General features: G+C 59.0%; 1 protein-coding gene across 3 annotated transcripts; it reads left to right on the forward strand.

Moving 5' to 3' along the window:
* Positions 1–23: 23 nt before the first annotated feature.
* Positions 24–3,991, forward strand: RFNG (RFNG O-fucosylpeptide 3-beta-N-acetylglucosaminyltransferase). Of its 3 annotated transcripts, none has more exons than XM_047708356.1 (8): positions 24–388; positions 844–937; positions 1,462–1,564; positions 1,701–1,854; positions 2,078–2,166; positions 2,272–2,437; positions 2,867–2,949; positions 3,036–3,991. In XM_047708356.1, the coding sequence occupies exons 1-8, from the start codon at positions 101–103 to the stop codon at positions 3,115–3,117; spliced, it is 1,059 nt and encodes a 352-aa protein (XP_047564312.1). In that variant the 5' UTR covers positions 24–100; the 3' UTR covers positions 3,118–3,991. The 3 variants fall into 3 exon arrangements, with proteins under 3 accessions (XP_047564312.1, XP_047564313.1, XP_047564314.1); XM_047708357.1 differs by having other exon boundaries at positions 25–388; positions 874–937; XM_047708358.1 differs by having other exon boundaries at positions 27–388; positions 889–937.
* Positions 3,992–17,561: the final 13,570 nt, after the last annotated feature.

Consider the following 17,561-nt stretch of genomic DNA (forward strand, 5'->3'; position numbering starts at 1 on the left):
CTTCCGGGGCAGCGCATCCGGGGCGCGGCGGGCGGGGCGGCTCTTAAAGGGGCCGCTGCGCGGCCTGGGCCCGGGCGGTGCCCGCGGGTCCCGCGGCCGCATGAGCCGCGCGCGGGGGGCGCTGTGCCGGGCCTGCCTCGCGCTGGCCGCGGCCCTGGCCGCGCTACTGCTGCTGCCCTTGCCACTACCCCGCGTACCGGCGCCGGCCCCCGCCCCTGCCAGGGCTCCCAGTCCGAGCGCCGGCCGGCGGGCATCCCCCACCCGACCCGCCTCCGTCCCCCGCCTGCGGCCGGACGACGTCTTCATCGCTGTCAAGACCACCCAGAAGAACCACGGGCCACGCCTGGGGCTGCTGCTGAGCACCTGGATCTCCCGGGCCCGCCAGCAGGTGGGCCTCGCCCCGGGATCCCCGATCCCGGCACCCCAGCCCCCGACCCCGGCACCCCTATCCCCCGGTGCCGGACCTCAACCGTCCGCGCCCCCTACACCCCTGTCCCTGCAAGGGCTGCCCCGGAGACCTCATCCCCGGGACCCCCTGCCCACTGCTGTGTCCCCAGAGTGATGGCCAGACCTTCACTCTGAGTCTGTGGGGACCCAAGCACGGCTGCCCTCCCAGCTGGGTGGGTTCTCTCAGCTGACACTGGACCAAGACCCCACAGATGTCCCGTGAGAGCAGGCCTGGCCCCAACCGCAGCAGGAGACACTGGGGACAGCAGCAGGCCGTCGCTAGGGACCCCCGCTCCCCTGTCCCAACCCCAAGAGTCCAGCCCCGTCCTGGGCACCCTCTTCTCATCCCGAAGTTCCATCTCTGAAGCCCAGGCTCACCCAGGGGCGTCTCTGCAGCTCCATCCCGGTCCCCCTGGGGCTTCACAGGTTGTCTCTCCCCAGACGTTCATCTTCACGGACGGGGATGACCCTGAACTGCGACTCCGGGCAGGTGAGTGCAACTCCCCAGCCTGCATGCATGGGGCCCCCTCATGGATCCTTTGGTGCGGTGACACCCATCTCCCTGCTGTGTAGAGAAGTCCGGGGCGGGGTTGGGGCCGTCGTCGCTTGCCCAGGGTCACACAGCTGGTGGAGAGCAGGGCCAGCATCCAGGCCCCCTACACACACGGGCTGGGCTCTGCCTCCCGCAGCCCTGGCAGGCCTCCCAGGGCCTCGAGCCGGAGCCACAGTCCCCAAACGGTCCCTGAAGACGCTCCAGCAGAGGGCCACTCTTTCCGGGCAGCCCCACTCTGGGCACGTCGTCAACCTGGGCCGGCTTTGCGCTCACAGTGGTGCAGATGGTTGTCACCGGTCTGGGCCCCGTGGGTCAGCAGCTGGCCAGGGCTGCGCGGTTGGACCCGGCCTGGGGGCTTCAAGCAGGGCGAGGTGGCCATGCCCGCTGGACAGCCCCGTTTTGCCCTGATCACCATGGGGCGGGCTGGCCCTCATGCCTCCCCCGTTTCCTGCGCCGGGTAGGCAGCCACGTCATCAACACCAATTGCTCGGCCGTGCATACCCGCCAGGCCCTGTGCTGCAAGATGGCCGTGGAGTATGACAAGTTCATCGAGTCCGGACGCAAGTATGTGGTGGCCTTGCTCCAGTGCCCCCGGGAGAGCCCAGGGCTGAGGCTGGGCCCACACACGCTTGGGAGCCAGCAGGGGGAGGCCCCCAGCGGCACCAGCCCCTCGCTCCAGAGTACCTCTGGCTGCTCCCAGGTGGTTCTGCCACGTGGACGACGACAACTACGTGAACCCCAGAGGCCTGCTGCGGCTGCTCTCCACCTTCTCGCCCAGCCAGGACATCTACCTGGGCCGGCCCAGCCTGGACCACCCCATCGAGGCCGCCGAAAGGGTCCAGGGAGGGGGCACCGTGAGTGCTGGGCCCGGAGCACGGTTGAGAGCACGGAGACCCCGCTGGGGAAGGGCGGCAGGGTGGAGAGTCTGGTCCATGCTGGGGTGGGGGCCCTTCAGGAGGTGCTGTGGGAGGAGCTGGGCCCCCAGGAAGCCCCTCACTTGTGCCCGGGGGTCCCCCTGCCCTTTGTGTGGGGAGCAGCTGAGGACACCGCCCTGCCCCACGTCTCTCTCCTCCTCAGGTAACCACCGTCAAGTTCTGGTTCGCGACAGGCGGAGCCGGCTTCTGCCTGAGCAGAGGCCTCGCTCTGAAGATGAGCCCCTGGGCCAGGTGAAGGGGCGGTGCGTGGGGGGCCGGCTGCCCGGGCTGGGAGGCGGGCATGGTGGTGCTGAGGATGGAGGAGGCCCTGACCCGCTGGCCCCGGCCCCCCACCAGCCTGGGCAGCTTCATCAGCACGGCCGAGCGGGCGCGGCTGCCGGACGACTGCACTGTGGGCTACATCGTGGAGGGGCTGCTGGGCGCGCGCCTGTTGCCGAGCTCGCTCTTCCACTCCCACCTGGAGGACCTGCGGAGGCTGCCGCCCGACGCCGTGCTGCAGCAGGTACGGCACAGCTCCCGGGCCTCGCCCCCCGCCTGTCCCCCCGAGGTGCCTGGCCCTTCCCCCGGATCTCAGGCCGATCACCAGGGCTCAGGGAAGCATTCCCAGCCCCGCAGCTGGGACCCAGGGGCCCGGGTACAGGGGCTCCTTTGTGAGGGGCCTGCCTGGATGCCCCAGATGGAGGGGGACAGTCCTGCCCTGGGTGGGGAGAGTGGGGGGTGGGTCTGGACTTGGCCTGTGTGGGCCCTCCACCTACCCTGGAAGGTGGGGGGGAGGTCGTGCCCTGGGTGCACCGGGATGGGGGGCAGTCCTGCCCTGGAGGGCCCCGGGGAGCCAGAGGCACAGCGGCCTCTCCTGGTTTGACTCTGGATGTCAGAGGAGGGTGTGGGGGAAGAGCTGATCCTGGGAGTGACTTGTCTCCCCCCACCTCAGGTCACCTTGAGCTATGGGGGTCCAGAGAACCCACATAATGTGGTGAATGTGGGAGGCTTCAGCTTGCAGCAGGACCCCACACGGTAAATGGGCGGTGGGGAGGGCCTCTGGCGCTACCCCCAACAACACCTACATCCCGGTAGGGCTGACCTCCGCATTTCCTTCCCAGGTTCAAGTCTGTCCACTGCCTTCTCTACCCAGACACGGATTGGTGTCCTATGCACAAGCAGAGTGACCTCGTTGCTCGGTGATCCTGGACTCCCGACCCAGGGAGCAGGACCGTTGCTGACCCTTTCCGCCCTTGGCTCTCTTAGTTGGCCACAACCACGTCCAGGGAGATGGGGGTGCTGCAGGCCTCCCCCAGAGCGCCCCCCCAGAGCCCCTGGCGGGCCAGGTGACCAAGCTCCCTGGGTGAGCGGCCTGCCCCCACGCAGGGTCCAGGCTGTGCATGTACCAGCTGCCGCAGAGGCGGGAGGGGGAGATGTGGGTCCTCCTTCCAGCGCAGCCCCCAAGGTGTGCTCCCGCAGGAAAGGTGTCTACCCTGGGACCTAGGGGCCTGGGAGGAGGCTGGCTTGTGCTCCCAGGGCCCCATCCTGCCCTCTTCACCCTGCTGGAGAGGGGGTTCCGGGCAGAGTAGGCTCCCTGAGTGGGCTGCAGGCCAGGGTCGTGCGTGGGCCCCGTTGGCAGGCCATCAGTGGGCACGGAGGCTGCACTCCAGGCCTGGAGCGGGGAGCCGCCCTCCCCCCACCTGGCTGGTCTCTGAAGGCGCTGCGGTAAGGCCTCCGGCCAGCGGGCCCGGAACCCAGCTTACTCCTGCCCTAGGCATCGCCACCCGGAGGCCGCCTCACCCGGTCCCTTCAGCCAAGGTCTTTGTATCGTCTCTCCACTCCGACCCACCGCTCAGTGCTTTTCCTCCCTGACCTTGCCCCTGCCCCAAGTCCAAAAAGCAACAGGGCCCTTCTGTTCCGGGCTCCCCCTGCCGGGCGGTGCCCCCCGCCCCTGCAGCCCCCGCCCGCCTTAACTGTGCCTTTCCGTGGAAGAGAGGGGAATGAGGGAACTCGGCACTTTCGTCCTGGGTCCTGGCTGCGCAGTTGCCGGAAGTGAATAAAGGCTTGTTACTCTTTGGCTCGTTGGCTTAATGGACCAGCATGGCACCTCGCAGCTGAGCTGACAGGCCTCCAGCTGCTGCCCCGGGAAGGGTCTCTCCAGGCAACTCTGTGCCCCTCAAAGCCCTGCTTGCCAAGCCTTAACTGCCCGTGGGGCTCTTCCGTGGGGTCCCAAGCGGGGGCTGGGCGGCGGTACCTGCGGGGAACGATGGACCCACCGCAGACCTGGCCCCGGAGGCTAGTCTTCCGTCGCGCCTGCTTTCTCAGCACACTGCGGGACGACTAGTGTGTGCGTGGGGGGGTGCAAGGCTGTACGTGAGCGTGTGTGAATGTGCGTGAGCAGGGCCATACGTGAGCGTGCGTGGATGTGTGTGTGCAAGGCCATATGTGAGCGTGCACTCGTTAGTGTGTGCAGGGCCGTACGTGAGCGTGCGTGTGTGCAGGGCTGTACGTTGAGTGTGCGTGGATGTGCGTGTGTGCAGGGCCGTACGTGAACATGCGTGAGTGTGCGTGTGTGCAGGGCCATATGTGAGTGTGCGTGTGTGCAGAGCTGTACATGAGCATGCACTCGTGCTTGTGTGCAGGGCTATACGTGAGCGTGCATGAATGTGCGTGTGTGCAGGGCCATACGTGAGTGTGTGTGGATGTACGTGTGTGCAGGGCAATACGTGAGCATACGTGGATGTGTGTGTGTGCGAGGCCGCACATGAGCGTGCACTCGTGCGTGTGTGCAGGGCCGTGCGTGAGTATGTGTGTGTGCAGGGCCGTGCGTGAGTGTGCATAAGGGCAGGGCTGTACGTGAGCATGCGTGAGTGTGTGTGTGCAGGGCCGTATGTGAGTGTGTGTGTGTGCAGGGCTGTACGTGAGCGTGCACTCGTGCGCGCGCGTGTGTGCAGGGCCGTAGGTACCGATGCCTGTGCATAGGGCAGGCAGGGAGCACCCAGACAGCAGCTTGGAGTCCGCGTGGACTGGTGTCCGTGTGGACTGGTGTCCGTGTATGGTTCGATGGCGCTCCGCCAGGAGGAAGACAGGTCCGGAGGTCACTGGGAGTCGAGCATCACGGGTTCCAGGCCCCAGGGCTGCGAACAGTCCCGGGAGGAGCCCCAGACTGAGCACCATTGGGGCTGGAATAGGAGCACTGCGGTCCAGGCAAACTCAGTGAGTGGCGAATTTCAGCAAGTCTGAAACCTCGTGTTCTTGGTGCTGCACGACTGTCACGGCAACCGGGGAGGGATCCGCAACGGAAACGGGCACCGGATCTCAGCACCGGGTCAGCGCCTTGCGGTGCGGTCTGTGGGCCGGGGCATGTGGGTGTGCGTGATGCTCCGTCCGTGGCAGGTGGGGGATCCTTCTGCCCCTTCCTCAGCCTCTGTTACGCCCTCACCTCAGCCTGGGCCACGCTGTGCCCGTGGGGGACGTCTCTGCTGTGGAGAATCGCGCCCCCTCTACCTCTGCTCTGTCTACACCGCTTACCATTCAGACGCCATCAAGTCTGAGCTGGTCACTCTGCTCTCCAAACCGTCCTCCAGGCTTGGATTTGCTGTGGGCTCGTGAGCTAAGCCTGAGCCGTTTCTCCCGCTCTGGCTGGGGTCTGAGTTCACGTCCACTCACTCGGGCCTTGAGGCTTTTCTCGTTAGTGGCCCCAGCACAGCCCATTTGTGTTGCTGGACTTGGGTTATGAAATTTTCCAACAGGCAGTTTCCCACTTTGCTTCAAATGTCTGTCCCCAGGCGCACGGTCGCACTGTTCGGGGCTCCTGGGGAGAGGATCCTGTGTCCCCAGCCGCACACCATGGCAGACAGGCAGACCGGGCGAGCTTGGGGCTGCGGGGGGCCGTCAGGGTGGAGGGTGAGACGGGTACCAGGAGGCGGCCCGAGCCTCAGACTGGGAACGGAGCCTGAGGACGGGTAGATGTGGGCTCCAGAAGTCCAGGAAGTGGGAGATGCCAGTTGGGGTCCTGGGAAAGGGATGCCCTTAGCCCTGGAAGCAGCAAGTTCGCATGGGACCCCCGTCACTCGGGAGGGCTTGCGGCAGGTCACCACCAGGCATTGTCCCTGCTCGGGACGCCCCCTCACACCCCCGGACATAGAGCATGCAGTCCCCCAAGACCAGGACAGTAGCCAAACCTCCCATACCCCAGGCCGCTCAGGCCCTCTGCCTCCCCTGTGTCCTGTGCGCACAGAGCATAGACGCAGCACAGCATTGGATTGGCCCAATCGGCCCACCTGCTGGCTGGAGCACTAGGCTGGGCCCCTTCAGAGACCTAGACCCCCTCGCTGGGTCAGGAGGAAGAGTCGTCCCCGGACCCCCGGCAGCCTCCAAGGGGAGTGGGGACTGGCCGGCTTCCGGAGCGGCGTGGTCTGCCAGACCAGCTGGCGCCTTTGTTTTTCAGGGAGGACAAAAAGCCTGGAAAGAAACGCCAAACTGTTTTTTTGTTTGTTTGTTTGTTTGTTTGTTTTTAAGATTTTACTTATTTATTTGACAGAGAGAGATCGCAAGCAGGCAGAGAGGCAGGCAGAGAGAGAGGAGGAAGCAGGCTCCGTGCAGAGCAGAGAGCCCGACGCGGGGCTCGATCCCAGAACCCTGGGATCATGACCTGAGCCGAAGGCAGAGGCTTAACCCACTGAGCCACCCAGGCACCCTGAAACGCCAAAATGTTTAGTTGTCTCTGAAAAATGCAAAAACCAGTAAAATGAATTTTTCTCTTTCTCCTTTATGGCATTTTAGGCATAACAAAATATGTCATATGATGGACATGCAATAGACGAAGCATCAGAAAAAGTTAAAATTTTATAAATTAAGCTTAAAAATTCAATCGTGCATCCCTGGGCCTCCATCTAACATTTTTTTTAACGAGTATTTAATAAATATCAGGACACCCTGTGTCACTGCAGCCAGGCCCCAGGCCAGCCCTGGAGGGACAGTGGCCCACAGAGCAGGCCAGCTGCTGGGGGCTGGGAGCCGGTGAACGGGGACAGCTGCTGATGGGTGTGGGCTTTCTTGGGGCCACGAAAACCCCTTGATCCCCACTGGAAGGCTGTGCGTTTGCAGACTGGCCTGCTTGATCATATTTTGTTTGTAATCTCAAGATCAGTCCTTCCTGTCCTCATCTGACAGTGGAAGACCTGAGCATCCCCAGCCGAGGTCGAGGTCGGACTAGGTGAGGCCCTGCCTCCTGCCTCCGAGGCCCGAGTATGTGGGCGGGTGGGGATGGGTGTGCATGGAGGGCAGAGGGCTCCTGGTCTGGGGCCAGAGGCACAGGGCCGAGTCCCCACTCCCAGCCAGTTCACACGACACTTCTGAGCCTTGTTTTCTCTTTTGTCAAACAGAATCTACCGGAAGGAACTGTGTTTCGATTGCTAGGGTTATTATCTCCATGAACCGTGTGCGTGCAGGAAGGCCACACGCATCCCTCTAGAGCAAGGGCTCGGTGTTTGTGGCGATGCATCCCACCGTGAGTAATAGGATTAGCCCTATTCGGGATTAGATAGTAGTCGTGGTTACACAACTCTCTGAACATAATAAAAACACCAAACTGTACACTTCAACACCGGGCACGTTTTGATACAAGTGATGTCTCCATAAAGACGTTGTTTAGGAAGTGAGCCAGGATGAGATTCAGAACGGGAGTGGCCCATATTTATTGCACAATTTCAATGTATTAACCAAAAAAGTTCCCACAAAGAAATACCCAGTTTCAGGTGCTTTCACTGCCAAATTCTATCAAACATTCAAGGGAAGAGTAGCAACATTACCCAAAACCTTCCAGAAATCAGGCCAGAAGAGGACATTTTTCCTCATTTTGTGAGGCCAGTATAATTCTGGTACCAAAGTCTGACAAATACATTACAAAAAAGTTGATCAGCCGAATCGGAACGTCGTATGGAAACACTAGGCACGTTAGTGGGATCCCAAATGCAACCTCGGAAAAGAACCAAGTTAAAGACTTCAAGACCTGCGGTGGGGCTGCAGTCTGAGGTAGCAGGTGCCGCGCAGGCCCACACACAGAGCCCGAGGGCCCGGAGGACGGCCTGGACACAGGTGCACATGCCACAGGGGGCCAGTAAGGTCCCCAGAGCAAGCCGACGGGGGAGTCCTTTCAACAAATAGGGCTAGAATCAGTCCATGAAGTCATTAGTTTTGACTTAAAAAAAAAAAAAAAAGAAAGAGAAAGAAGAAGCCAGCACGGAGGGCCAGCGGGATGGGCTGGGCGGTGGTGCGGTACGGACCCAGCCCAAAATGCGCGTTTGTTCACATGACGGGGCGATCGCGAGGGTCAGGAACCCAGGGCGCCCCTACCTCTGGGGCCACCATCTGTGGCTTCCAAGTCGCCCCAGCGTCAGCGGGTAAAACGGAGGCAGAGAGAAGTATCAGGAGCACCAAGTCCAGAAGGGACACGGTCCTCTCCCCGCTCTCGCCGGCTCAGCGGGATGGAAGCGGGGAAGTGTGGAGGAGCCCTTCGGCTGGCCTGTGCCCTGAGCGGGCCGGACAGAGGGAGTGGGAGCCCCAGGGCTCTGATGCTGTGTTGGCGGCGGGGGCGGGGGTGGGGATCTTATGAAGCACCTGTCACCTGTTGTTACCAGAGACACAAACTCCTAGTTTCAGCCGGTGGTAACCATCTTGTTCTCGGCCAGGTTTTCCTGACGTGGAACATGAAGCCAGGCCAGCAGCCACCAACAGGTTCTGGAAGGAGAAGAAAGAGGAAGAAGAAAGAAGGACGCCTGGGTGGCTCAGGTGGTTTGGTGACTGTCTTCGGCTCAGGTCGTGGTCCAGGGTCCTGAGATGGAGCCCAGCATTGGGCTCCCCCAACTCTCTGGGGAGCCTGCTTCTCCCTCTCCCTCTGCCTGCTACTCCCCCTGCTTGTGCTCTCTCTCTCTCTCTGTCAAATAAATAAATACAATCTTAAAGGAGGAGGAGGAGATGCGGGAAAAGGCAGGACGTGGAGGTCAGGGCCCTCTGCTCGCGGCTGCTGGCTTGCACCCCTGGCAGGGGCAATGGTCTTCTTTTTTTATTTTTAAGATTTTATTTATTTATTTGACAGACAGAGATCACAAGCAGGCAGAGAGGCAGGCAGAGAGAGAGGAGGAAGCAGGCTCCCCGCTGAGCAGGGAGCCCGATGTGGGGCTCGATCCCAGGACCCTGAGATCATGACCTGAGCCGAAGGCGGAGGCTTTAACCCACTGAGCCACCCAGGCACCCCGCGGGGCAACGGTCTTCTGTCTTCTTGGAGGAGGGACACCAGCACCGCCTTTAGAAAGCTCAGTTGTGGGGAGTCGCCCCGGTGAGGAGGGGTCTCCACGGGGTCCCGGCCTCCGTGCAGGGCTGCATGGGCTCCGGTCCCCACGCCCTGGCCACAGCCACCACCTCCAGGCAGCTTCACCGCGCCTGTGCCAGGCCCAGGGCACCCCTACTCTGCACCCCAGGCCTCATCGCCCCCTGGCCTGGCCGCTGGGCTTTCCTCCCCAGTCCCACAGCCCTTGAACCTCAGCAGCGTCCTTCTTCCTGTTTGAGCCAGAGCTTGGGCCCCACCAGCCTCCTGAAGCCGCTTTCCTAGCTGTGCTCTGGTCAAGGCCAAGGTAGCCGTGGCCCGGGAAGGGCAGACAGTTCTCAGAGGGGTTCCTGGAAGAAACCTGAGGGATGCCTGGGGGGCCCAGTCAGGTAAGCATCAGGTCTTGATCTCGAGGTCGAGAGTTCAAGCCCCACACTGGGCTCCATGCTGGGCATGGCACCCACTTAAAAAATGAAATAAAATAATAAATTAAAAGCTTGAAGCCACACAGAGTGACCTTGGGCCCCTAACCTGTCCCCTTACTCCCCTTGCCCGGGAGAAAGGAGCAACAGCCCCAGATGCGGAGCACTGGGAGGCCTCCCCAGGAGACGCCTCACCCCTCCTGCCTCCTCCCCTCACCCCCCCATTCTTCCCGCCTGCTGCCTTCCCCTTCCCTCCCTTCTGTTCCTCCTTGCTTTTCCTTTCTTGGAATTTGTGCCAAGAATCACGTTCTTTTTTTTTTTTTTTAATTTTTTTTTTCCTTAAGATTTTATTTATTTACTTGACAGACAGAGTTCACAAGGAGGCAGAGAGGCAGGCTCAGAGAGAGGGAGAAGCAGGCTCCCCGCAGAGCAGAGAGCCTGATGCGGGGCTCGATCCCAGGACCTGGGATCATGACCTGAGCCGAAGGCAGAGGCTTAACCCACTGAGCCGCCCAGGCGCCTCCAAGAATCCCTTTCTCACGCTCTCCCATCTGGGCCGGGTTCCCCTCTTTTCACCCAATTGTTCCTTGTAGTTCTGTCCTCCGCTCCCACCCCTCCTGGAAACCGTCCATGTGTCTCAGGGTATAAGCGTGTGGTTGTATTCTTGTAAAGTGTGTATCATCTTTTTTTTTTTTTTAAGATTTTATTTATTTATTTGACAGAGAGAGATCACAAGCAGGCAGAGAGGCAGGCAGAGAGAGAGGAGGAAGCAGGCTCCCTGCCGAGCAGAGAGCCCGATGCGGGGCTCGATCCCAGGACCCTGAGATCATGACCTGAGCCGAAGGCAGCGACTTAACCCACTGAGCCACCCAGGCGCCCCATGTATCATCTTTTTAAAAAGGTTTTATTTATTTGAGAGAGAGCACGCACATGCAGGAGCAGGGGGTAAGGAGAAAAGGGAGGGGGGAAGGGAAGGGGAGGGGCAGAGGCAGAGGAAGAAGCAGGCTCCCCACTGAGCAGAGAGCCCAATGCGGGGCTCGATCCCAGGACCCTGAGACCATGACCTGAGACAAAAACAGGGAATCAACCCACTGAGCCAACCAGGTGCCTCTGAGGTGTTATTTTTTTTTTTTAAGATTTTATTTATTTATTTGACAGACAGAGATCACAAGTAGGCAGAGAGAGAGAGAGAGAGAAGCAGGCTCTCTGCTGAGCAGAGAGCCCGATGCGGGGCTTGATCCCAGGACCCTGGGACCCTGGGATCATGACCTGAGCCGAAGGCAGAGGCCCTAACCCACTGAGCCACCCAGGCGCCCCTCTGAGGTGTTATTTTTAAGTCATCTCTACACCTAACACGGAGCTTGAACTTACAACCCCAAGATCGAGTCACCTGCCCCACCCACTGAGCCCACCGGGCGCCCCTCACCTCATTGCTGAGAGATATTTTTGCTGCGTCTAGAATTTCTGGATTGACAGACTTTTTTTTTCTTTTAACACTTTGGAGATGTCATTTCACTGCTTCCTGGCCTCCTCGTTGGCTTATGAGGGCTCATCGTTCATGCTCCTCTTCCCCCTGGGCAATGGGAGCTCCTCCTCTGGTCTCTTTCCACATCCTCCTTTTATCTTTGGTTTCATCGGGTTGATAATAATGCACTTTGATGTCATTCTTTTTCTGCTTATCCTGCTTGGAGTTTGGTGAGCTCTGGGGTCTGTATGTTGACAATTTTAATCAAATGTTTGAGAATTTAGGGGTTTAGTTCTTCAGATATTTTTTACTTCTCTTCTCATTTTTTTCTTCTGGGACATCAGTTACCTGCATGTTAGACCATTTATTTGACCCTTATCCAGAGGATCCTTGAGGGTCTCTTCATTTTTCTTTGGTCTTTTTGTTCTCTTTCTTCAGATTGGCTCATTTCTATTGACCTGCCTTCAAGTGTGATGACTCTCTTTTCTAATACCTACAATCTCATTAAACCTACCTAGCAAATTTCTTTTAGTTATTGTACTTTTAAAGTCACAATTTCCATTCGATTCTCTTTTTTAAGATTTTATTTACTTATTTGGCAGAGAGAGAGAGAGAGATCACAAGCAGGCAGAGACGCAGGCAGAGGGAGAGGAAGAAGCAGGCTCCCCGCCAAGTGGGCAGGGAGCCCAATGCGGAGCTAGATCCCAGGACCCTGAGACCGTGACCAGAGCCAAAAGAGGCCCAACCCACTGAGCCACCCAGGCACTCCTTGATTCTTTTTTATTGTTTCCATTTCTATGATAAAACTTTGTAATTGTTTGCTCATCAAAATGTTATTTTCCTTTAATTTCTGAACACATTTAAATATGTGCTTTAAAGTCTTGTTTGGTATATCAAGACAATGTTTATTTCAGTTGGCTGCTTTTTCCTTGACTATGGGCAATGTTTTCCTGTTTCTTTTCATTCCTAGATATATTTCATTGTGTACTGGACATTACAGATGATACACCATAGAAAGTCTGGATTTTGTTATCTTCCTCTGAAGAGTGTTGGGGTTTTTTTTGTTTTGTTTTGTTTTGTTTTGTTTTCGTTGGTTTTTTTTTTTTTTTTTTTTTCTGGTAGACAGTTTAATTACTGACTAATCATTCCAAACTTGTTCGGATTTGGTTTTGTGCTTTATTAGGGTTATCTGCAGAAGACTTCTGGCGTTTCCCCGGGTCCTCTAACTCAGTGGGACTCAGCCTCCAAACTGTCTCCCCTGTATACTCTGTGAGGGCTTCTGTGAGGGCTTCAGAGAGAGAAGCACTGGCCCTAACTCCTAAGGATGAGACTTTCCAGGTCCTGGCTGGATGCCCAGGGTGTGCACTAGGTTGTACCCTCTCTGGCTGGGCCAGAGCTCCCAGGTCCCCAGCACTGGACCCATAACAACTGCTCTCTTTTGTCCTGAGCCACTCTTGGGTGATCTCATCCTGCCTGTGTTCAGCCCACTCCTCAGCCACGGACTAGACAGGGAGCAAACAGAGACCACACACAAACTCCTGGGCACAGCCTCCTCCACTCCCTGAAGATTCCATCCCTTCAATTGCCTCGAACCCTGATCTGCCTCTGCTGCATGGCAGGACCACGTGTTCTGCTTAGATTCTGACTCCCTGCCCCTCGGTGGACGCGTTATCCCCGGCAGAGCATCTGTGGGTCTGACCTTAGGGGTTTCTATCCATCAAGGGTGGAAGTCTTGTACCGGCTACTATCCATTTCCAGAAAACCACTACTGGGTACATTTGTCAAACTCCACGGTTACTCACAGCGGGAAGGCTAGTCTGGGAACCAGTTATAACATCCCCGCTGGAAGCAAGTGTACGAGATTTTCAGTCTATGAGGAAGACATCGCATTGTAAATCTTGGTCTGTTTTCCCTTGTTCTGCTCCGATCCAAGGGCCAAGTTATAGTTGCTCCTGAGGAAGCACTAGCTGGTGGAAGGGTCTAGTGGGGTCTGAGGAGACAGAAATTCATCTAAGCTGGGCCAGCTCCCCAGAGACACTGTCATGCTGGTGGAAGGGACCATCTTCTCCATGCACTGGGAGAGGTCAAGGGATGTGAGAACTCAGTGACTTGGCCTGAGGACGAGAAACCCCTAGAAACCTCACCTCCAGAAAGTTACCTGGGTCCCAACAGCTGGGCCCTCTGCTTCCAGACTCGACTCACAGTGCATGGTGGGGGGAGGAGGACACCTGTGCCTGCAGCCTGGGGTCAACTCCCAAAGGGCCCAGGGACAGGCCCAGGGAGACAGCTTGCAAGCAGGAAGCTTGATGTCCCCTTCCCAGCACTATAGTTCTGCCCGCCCCCGCCCCCAGGCCTAATCCTGGGAGTAGCCCGGATGCCTTTTCCCAGAGGTATCGCGTTACACTCACCCACGTGGGCTTTGTGCATTAGACCACCTCAGCAAGCAGCTTACTAGGTTCTTGGCAAAGGAGATCTGCCTGAAGGCCCTCTCTACACCTGACACATTCCGCTGTCACCCCATTAAATTGGGAGCAGGAGCCTGAGGCCTTTTCCCACCCGAGAAGCTGTCAGTGGGGGGGCAGGCTCGGTCCCAAGGACCCAGGAGCTTCCAGGAAGGGGCCCTGCCCACTGACCCTGACACCCAGGGCCTCCCTGTCATTCTCCAAGCCCCAGCGCCAGGCTGTGAAATAGCTTCTGAGAGGGGAGGGGTGACCCCCGGAGTGGGCCCGGGGCCTTCAGGAGGTGCTGGAGGCCGGCAGGGCTGGGAATCCCTGAGAAGGACGGAGACCTCCACTGTGGCTCTGGCCTGCACCCCCAGCCGGCTCCACAGAGCTGAGGGCACCCCTTCCGCAGACACCCGGGGCTCTCCGTTCTAGGCTCGGGGCCCCCGCGGCTGGGTAAAGCCTGGCCACCACGGGTGAGGAAGAGCCAAGGAGCTGTGGTTTGCGGCATGTCCCACGTGGCCTGACGGAGGCGGCGTGCAGGGCTCCCAGATCCTCAAAGGAAACCTTGCAGGAGTCCTTTCCCTGGGGTGTCCACAGCCTGAACGCCTGTCCGCAGATGGGGGGTTCGAAGCAGGAGAGGCCTGGCGCTGAACCCACAGACACCCCCAGAGGCAAAGCCGTCCCCACACTGAACTCCTGGGGTGGCCTGAGCCCTGGATCCTGCTCCCAGATGGGGGCACAGAGGCCCAGGAGGGGAGGTCTGATCTGGAGTGTCTGTGCGGCTTCATTTATTTATTTGACAGAGACAGAGAGAGCACAGGAGCAGGGAGAGCAGCAGGGAGGGTGAGAGGGAGAAGCAGGCTCCCCACAGAGCAGGGAGCCCAAGGCGGGATGGATTCCCGGGCCCAGAGATCATGACCTGAGCCGAAGGCAGACGCTTCACGGGCTGAGCCCCCCAGCCATCCCAATAAAGAAATAAAATCTTGGGCGCCTGGGTGGCTCAGTGGGTTGAAGCCTCTGCCTTAGGCTCGGGTCATGATCCTGGGGTCCTGGGATGGAGCCTCGAATCGTGCTCTCTGCTCAGCGGGGAGCCTGCTTCCCTCTCTCTCTCTCTGCCTGCCTCTCTGCCTGCTTGTGATCTCTGTCTGTCAAATAAATAAATAAAATATTTTAATTAAAAAAAATAAAATCTTAAAAAAAAAAAAAAAGAATGTGCATTCGTTCGTTTACTCCTTCACTCGCTCCTCACTCCACAGACACATGGAAGATCTTGCCCGCTGTTGGGGAAACCGAGCCCCAGCGCGCCCTGCCCCCGGGACTCAGGCTGTCAGGAGTCCCAGAGCGGCTGTTGTGGGGCCCACACCAGGGCTGCAGGAACCCAGAGGGGTGACCCTCAGGGAAGCCGACGTCCCAGCTTGGCTTCTCGGGCCCAGATGCCAGGAAGGTGCACAGAGCAAAGAGCTGAGCAGGCCGTGGCCAGCAGGGCGGGGGCGGGGCCCCTCCAGGCAGATGCGACAGGAGCTAAGCAGGGCTGGGAGCCTGGGTGGGACAGTGCAGGCGACCTGGCCTTGGGAACAGGTAGACCCTCATGAAGTAAGACCAGTGCTGCCTGCTGGGCAGCAAGAGGCCAGTGGAGTATGAGGAAAGTTCTGGAACCAGGGCAGCTCTGGGCCCTGGGTCACACAGCAGACACGTGCCACTCAGAGAGAAGCCTCTGGCTCAGCATGAACGGCACCAGGGGCAACCCCCCTCCACACTCCTCGTGGCACCAGAGTGCCCTGGCTTGGAGACGGTCTGGCTTGGCATCCGCTCCCCGTCCGGCCTCCTTCTGCAGGTGCACAGAATACAGACATGGGACCGCATCTGTCTACACCTCCCAATCCCAGAATGTTCAAGGTGGTGTCAAGCCTTCCCGATTGAGAAACTGCCCAGCCCAGGCAGTGGGGTGGGATCTGGCCTGCGGAGGGGGCCCTCCTTCCCAGGCCTGTCAGGTGCCCAAGCCTCCCTGAGGCCCCCCGCCCTTCTGAGTGCAGCCCGCAGCCCAGCCTTTTCCAGTGGGTACCCAGGCTCTGGCCCTCAGCGCTGCCCCTTACCTGGCCCCAGCCGGCTCTGACTTACCCCACCCTACCCTGCTCGAGTGTCCCGTCTGGAGCCTAGCCCTGGCCAGGTCCAGTTTCAGGCAGGTCTGCTCAAGAGTGTTTTCCTTGCCCTGAAAAACAGGAAGAGAAAGAAAACCTCCCCTCTCTCAAGGAGGAAACCTGAGTTAAAGTTAGCTCTGAGGCTCAGGAAGGACCTTTTTTCAGGGGCACCACAGGCCTGTCACGAGCGTGCGCCTGAGGCCTCCCCCACCCCATGGCCCCTTCTGCACCTCGAAGCTGGAGACCTTCTCCCGGGCCCTCAGCATGCTGCCCGCCCTGTCCCCCCTCCCCGTTGCTCCGACGGCCGAGCCCCGTGGCCAGATGTGTGTGCTTGTGACCCAAGTGTGTGTTCAAGTATGTGCCGGGGTTGCCCTCCCCATGGCGCCCCCGGCCGTGCACTGCTGGAGGTCAGTGAGGCAGGGCCTGGGGGCACCGCTAGGGCTGGACACAGGAGCTCCATTCACATGGGTTTTCTGGGGCAGCAGCTGGTGAGGACAACTTCTTCTCAAGGAGTTTTTCAGCACGTTCCTGGGTTGGTTTTTTGGTTTTGTTTTTTTTTAAAAAGATTTTATTTATTCATTTCACAGAGAGAGAGCACAAGCAGGTAGAGTGGAAGAGGGAGAAGCAGGCTCCCCACTGAGCAGGGAGCCCAATGTGGGACTCGATCCCAGGACCCTGAGATCATAACCTGAGCTGAAAGCAGACACCTAACCCACAGAGCCACCTGGGCATCCCTGGGTTGCTTTTAAGAAGAGACAATAGTTGGGGTACCTGGGTGGCTCAGTGGGTTAAAGTCTCTGCCTTCAGCTCAGGTCATGCTTTCAGGGTCCTGGGATCGAGCCCCACGTCGGGCTCTCTGCTCAGCGGGGAGCCTGCTTTCCCCCTCTCTCTGCCTGCTTCTCTGTCTACTTGTGATCTCTGTCAAGTAAATAAATAAAATCTTTAAAAAAAAAAGAGAGAGAGACGATAGCAAGCTATGGGTGCAGCAGCGAGAGGCTCCTGGGGAGGCTGCGGGACGCCAGGAGGGAAGGGTCACTCGTGAAGGGGGGGATCCTCCAGGGGGACAGGGCTGGGAGAGGAGAGTGGACAGGCTGTGTGCTGCAGGCCATCGGCTAGGAGGGAGGAGGGCCAGCACTGAGGGTTTGCAGAGACAACGGGAGGTGAGAATCCTGGGAACTGTGGGCGGTCATTGGGAAGCTCAGAGAGGCCGTTTGTGGGAGTGAGTGATGATGGCATGTGTGTGTCCTCTCGGTCCGCAATCAGTAGAGGCAGCCGGACGGGCCAGGTGCAGTGGAGAACGTTCAGTTGCTCCCTGACTTGCCCCAGTGGCTCTAAGTGCAGGTGGGACCAAGAGACTCATCCTAGCCCTGGCCGCGGGCAAAGGAATGTGTGTCACCAAGGGCTGGTACAGGGCATGACAGCTGCCTCTTGCAACGACCAGGGTCCAGATGTCACAGCTACGAGGCAGTCCAGCCTCGTCCCTGCACGGCTGGCCCCGGCCACGGCGGGAGCGGGAGTGAAGGTGTCCTTACATCAAGCCCCTGAGGTTACAGCTTTGGCCTGTGGCACAGGAGCTTAGCCAGTGGCAGCCCTGGGGACATCCCCAGGAGACAACCCTCATCTCAGACACCAGTGGCAAGCTCAGGGGTCCCCAGGGCCACCCTCCCTACAGACCAGCTGGGTACAAATGCAGGGGACCCCCAGACATCCTCAGTTTCCATAAGTCACTAGAATGATCCACTGGTGTCAAGAAGATGTACTTAGAGTTACAGTTTTGTTACACCAAATGGATATGGAAAATCACCAAAGGGAGAGACAGAGGGTGGCACCTGGGAGGGGCCAACCTCCGAC

The sequence above is a fragment of the Lutra lutra genome, chromosome 16 (genome assembly GCF_902655055.1).
Source record: "Lutra lutra chromosome 16, mLutLut1.2, whole genome shotgun sequence".
NCBI classification, from domain to species: Eukaryota; Metazoa; Chordata; class Mammalia; order Carnivora; family Mustelidae; genus Lutra; species Lutra lutra.

Bases quoted from the DNA above. Each gene is read 5' to 3' on its own strand.
- RFNG (XM_047708356.1), top strand. From the start codon at position 101: ATGAGCCGCGCGCGGGGGGCGCTGTGCCGGGCCTGCCTCGCGCTGGCC. The intron at 389-843 runs GTGGGCCTCGCC...GCGTCTCTGCAG, and splicing joins TCTCCCGGGCCCGCCAGCAG to CTCCATCCCGGTCCCCCTGG. The intron at 1,565-1,700 runs GTATGTGGTGGC...GGCTGCTCCCAG, and splicing joins TTCATCGAGTCCGGACGCAA to GTGGTTCTGCCACGTGGACG.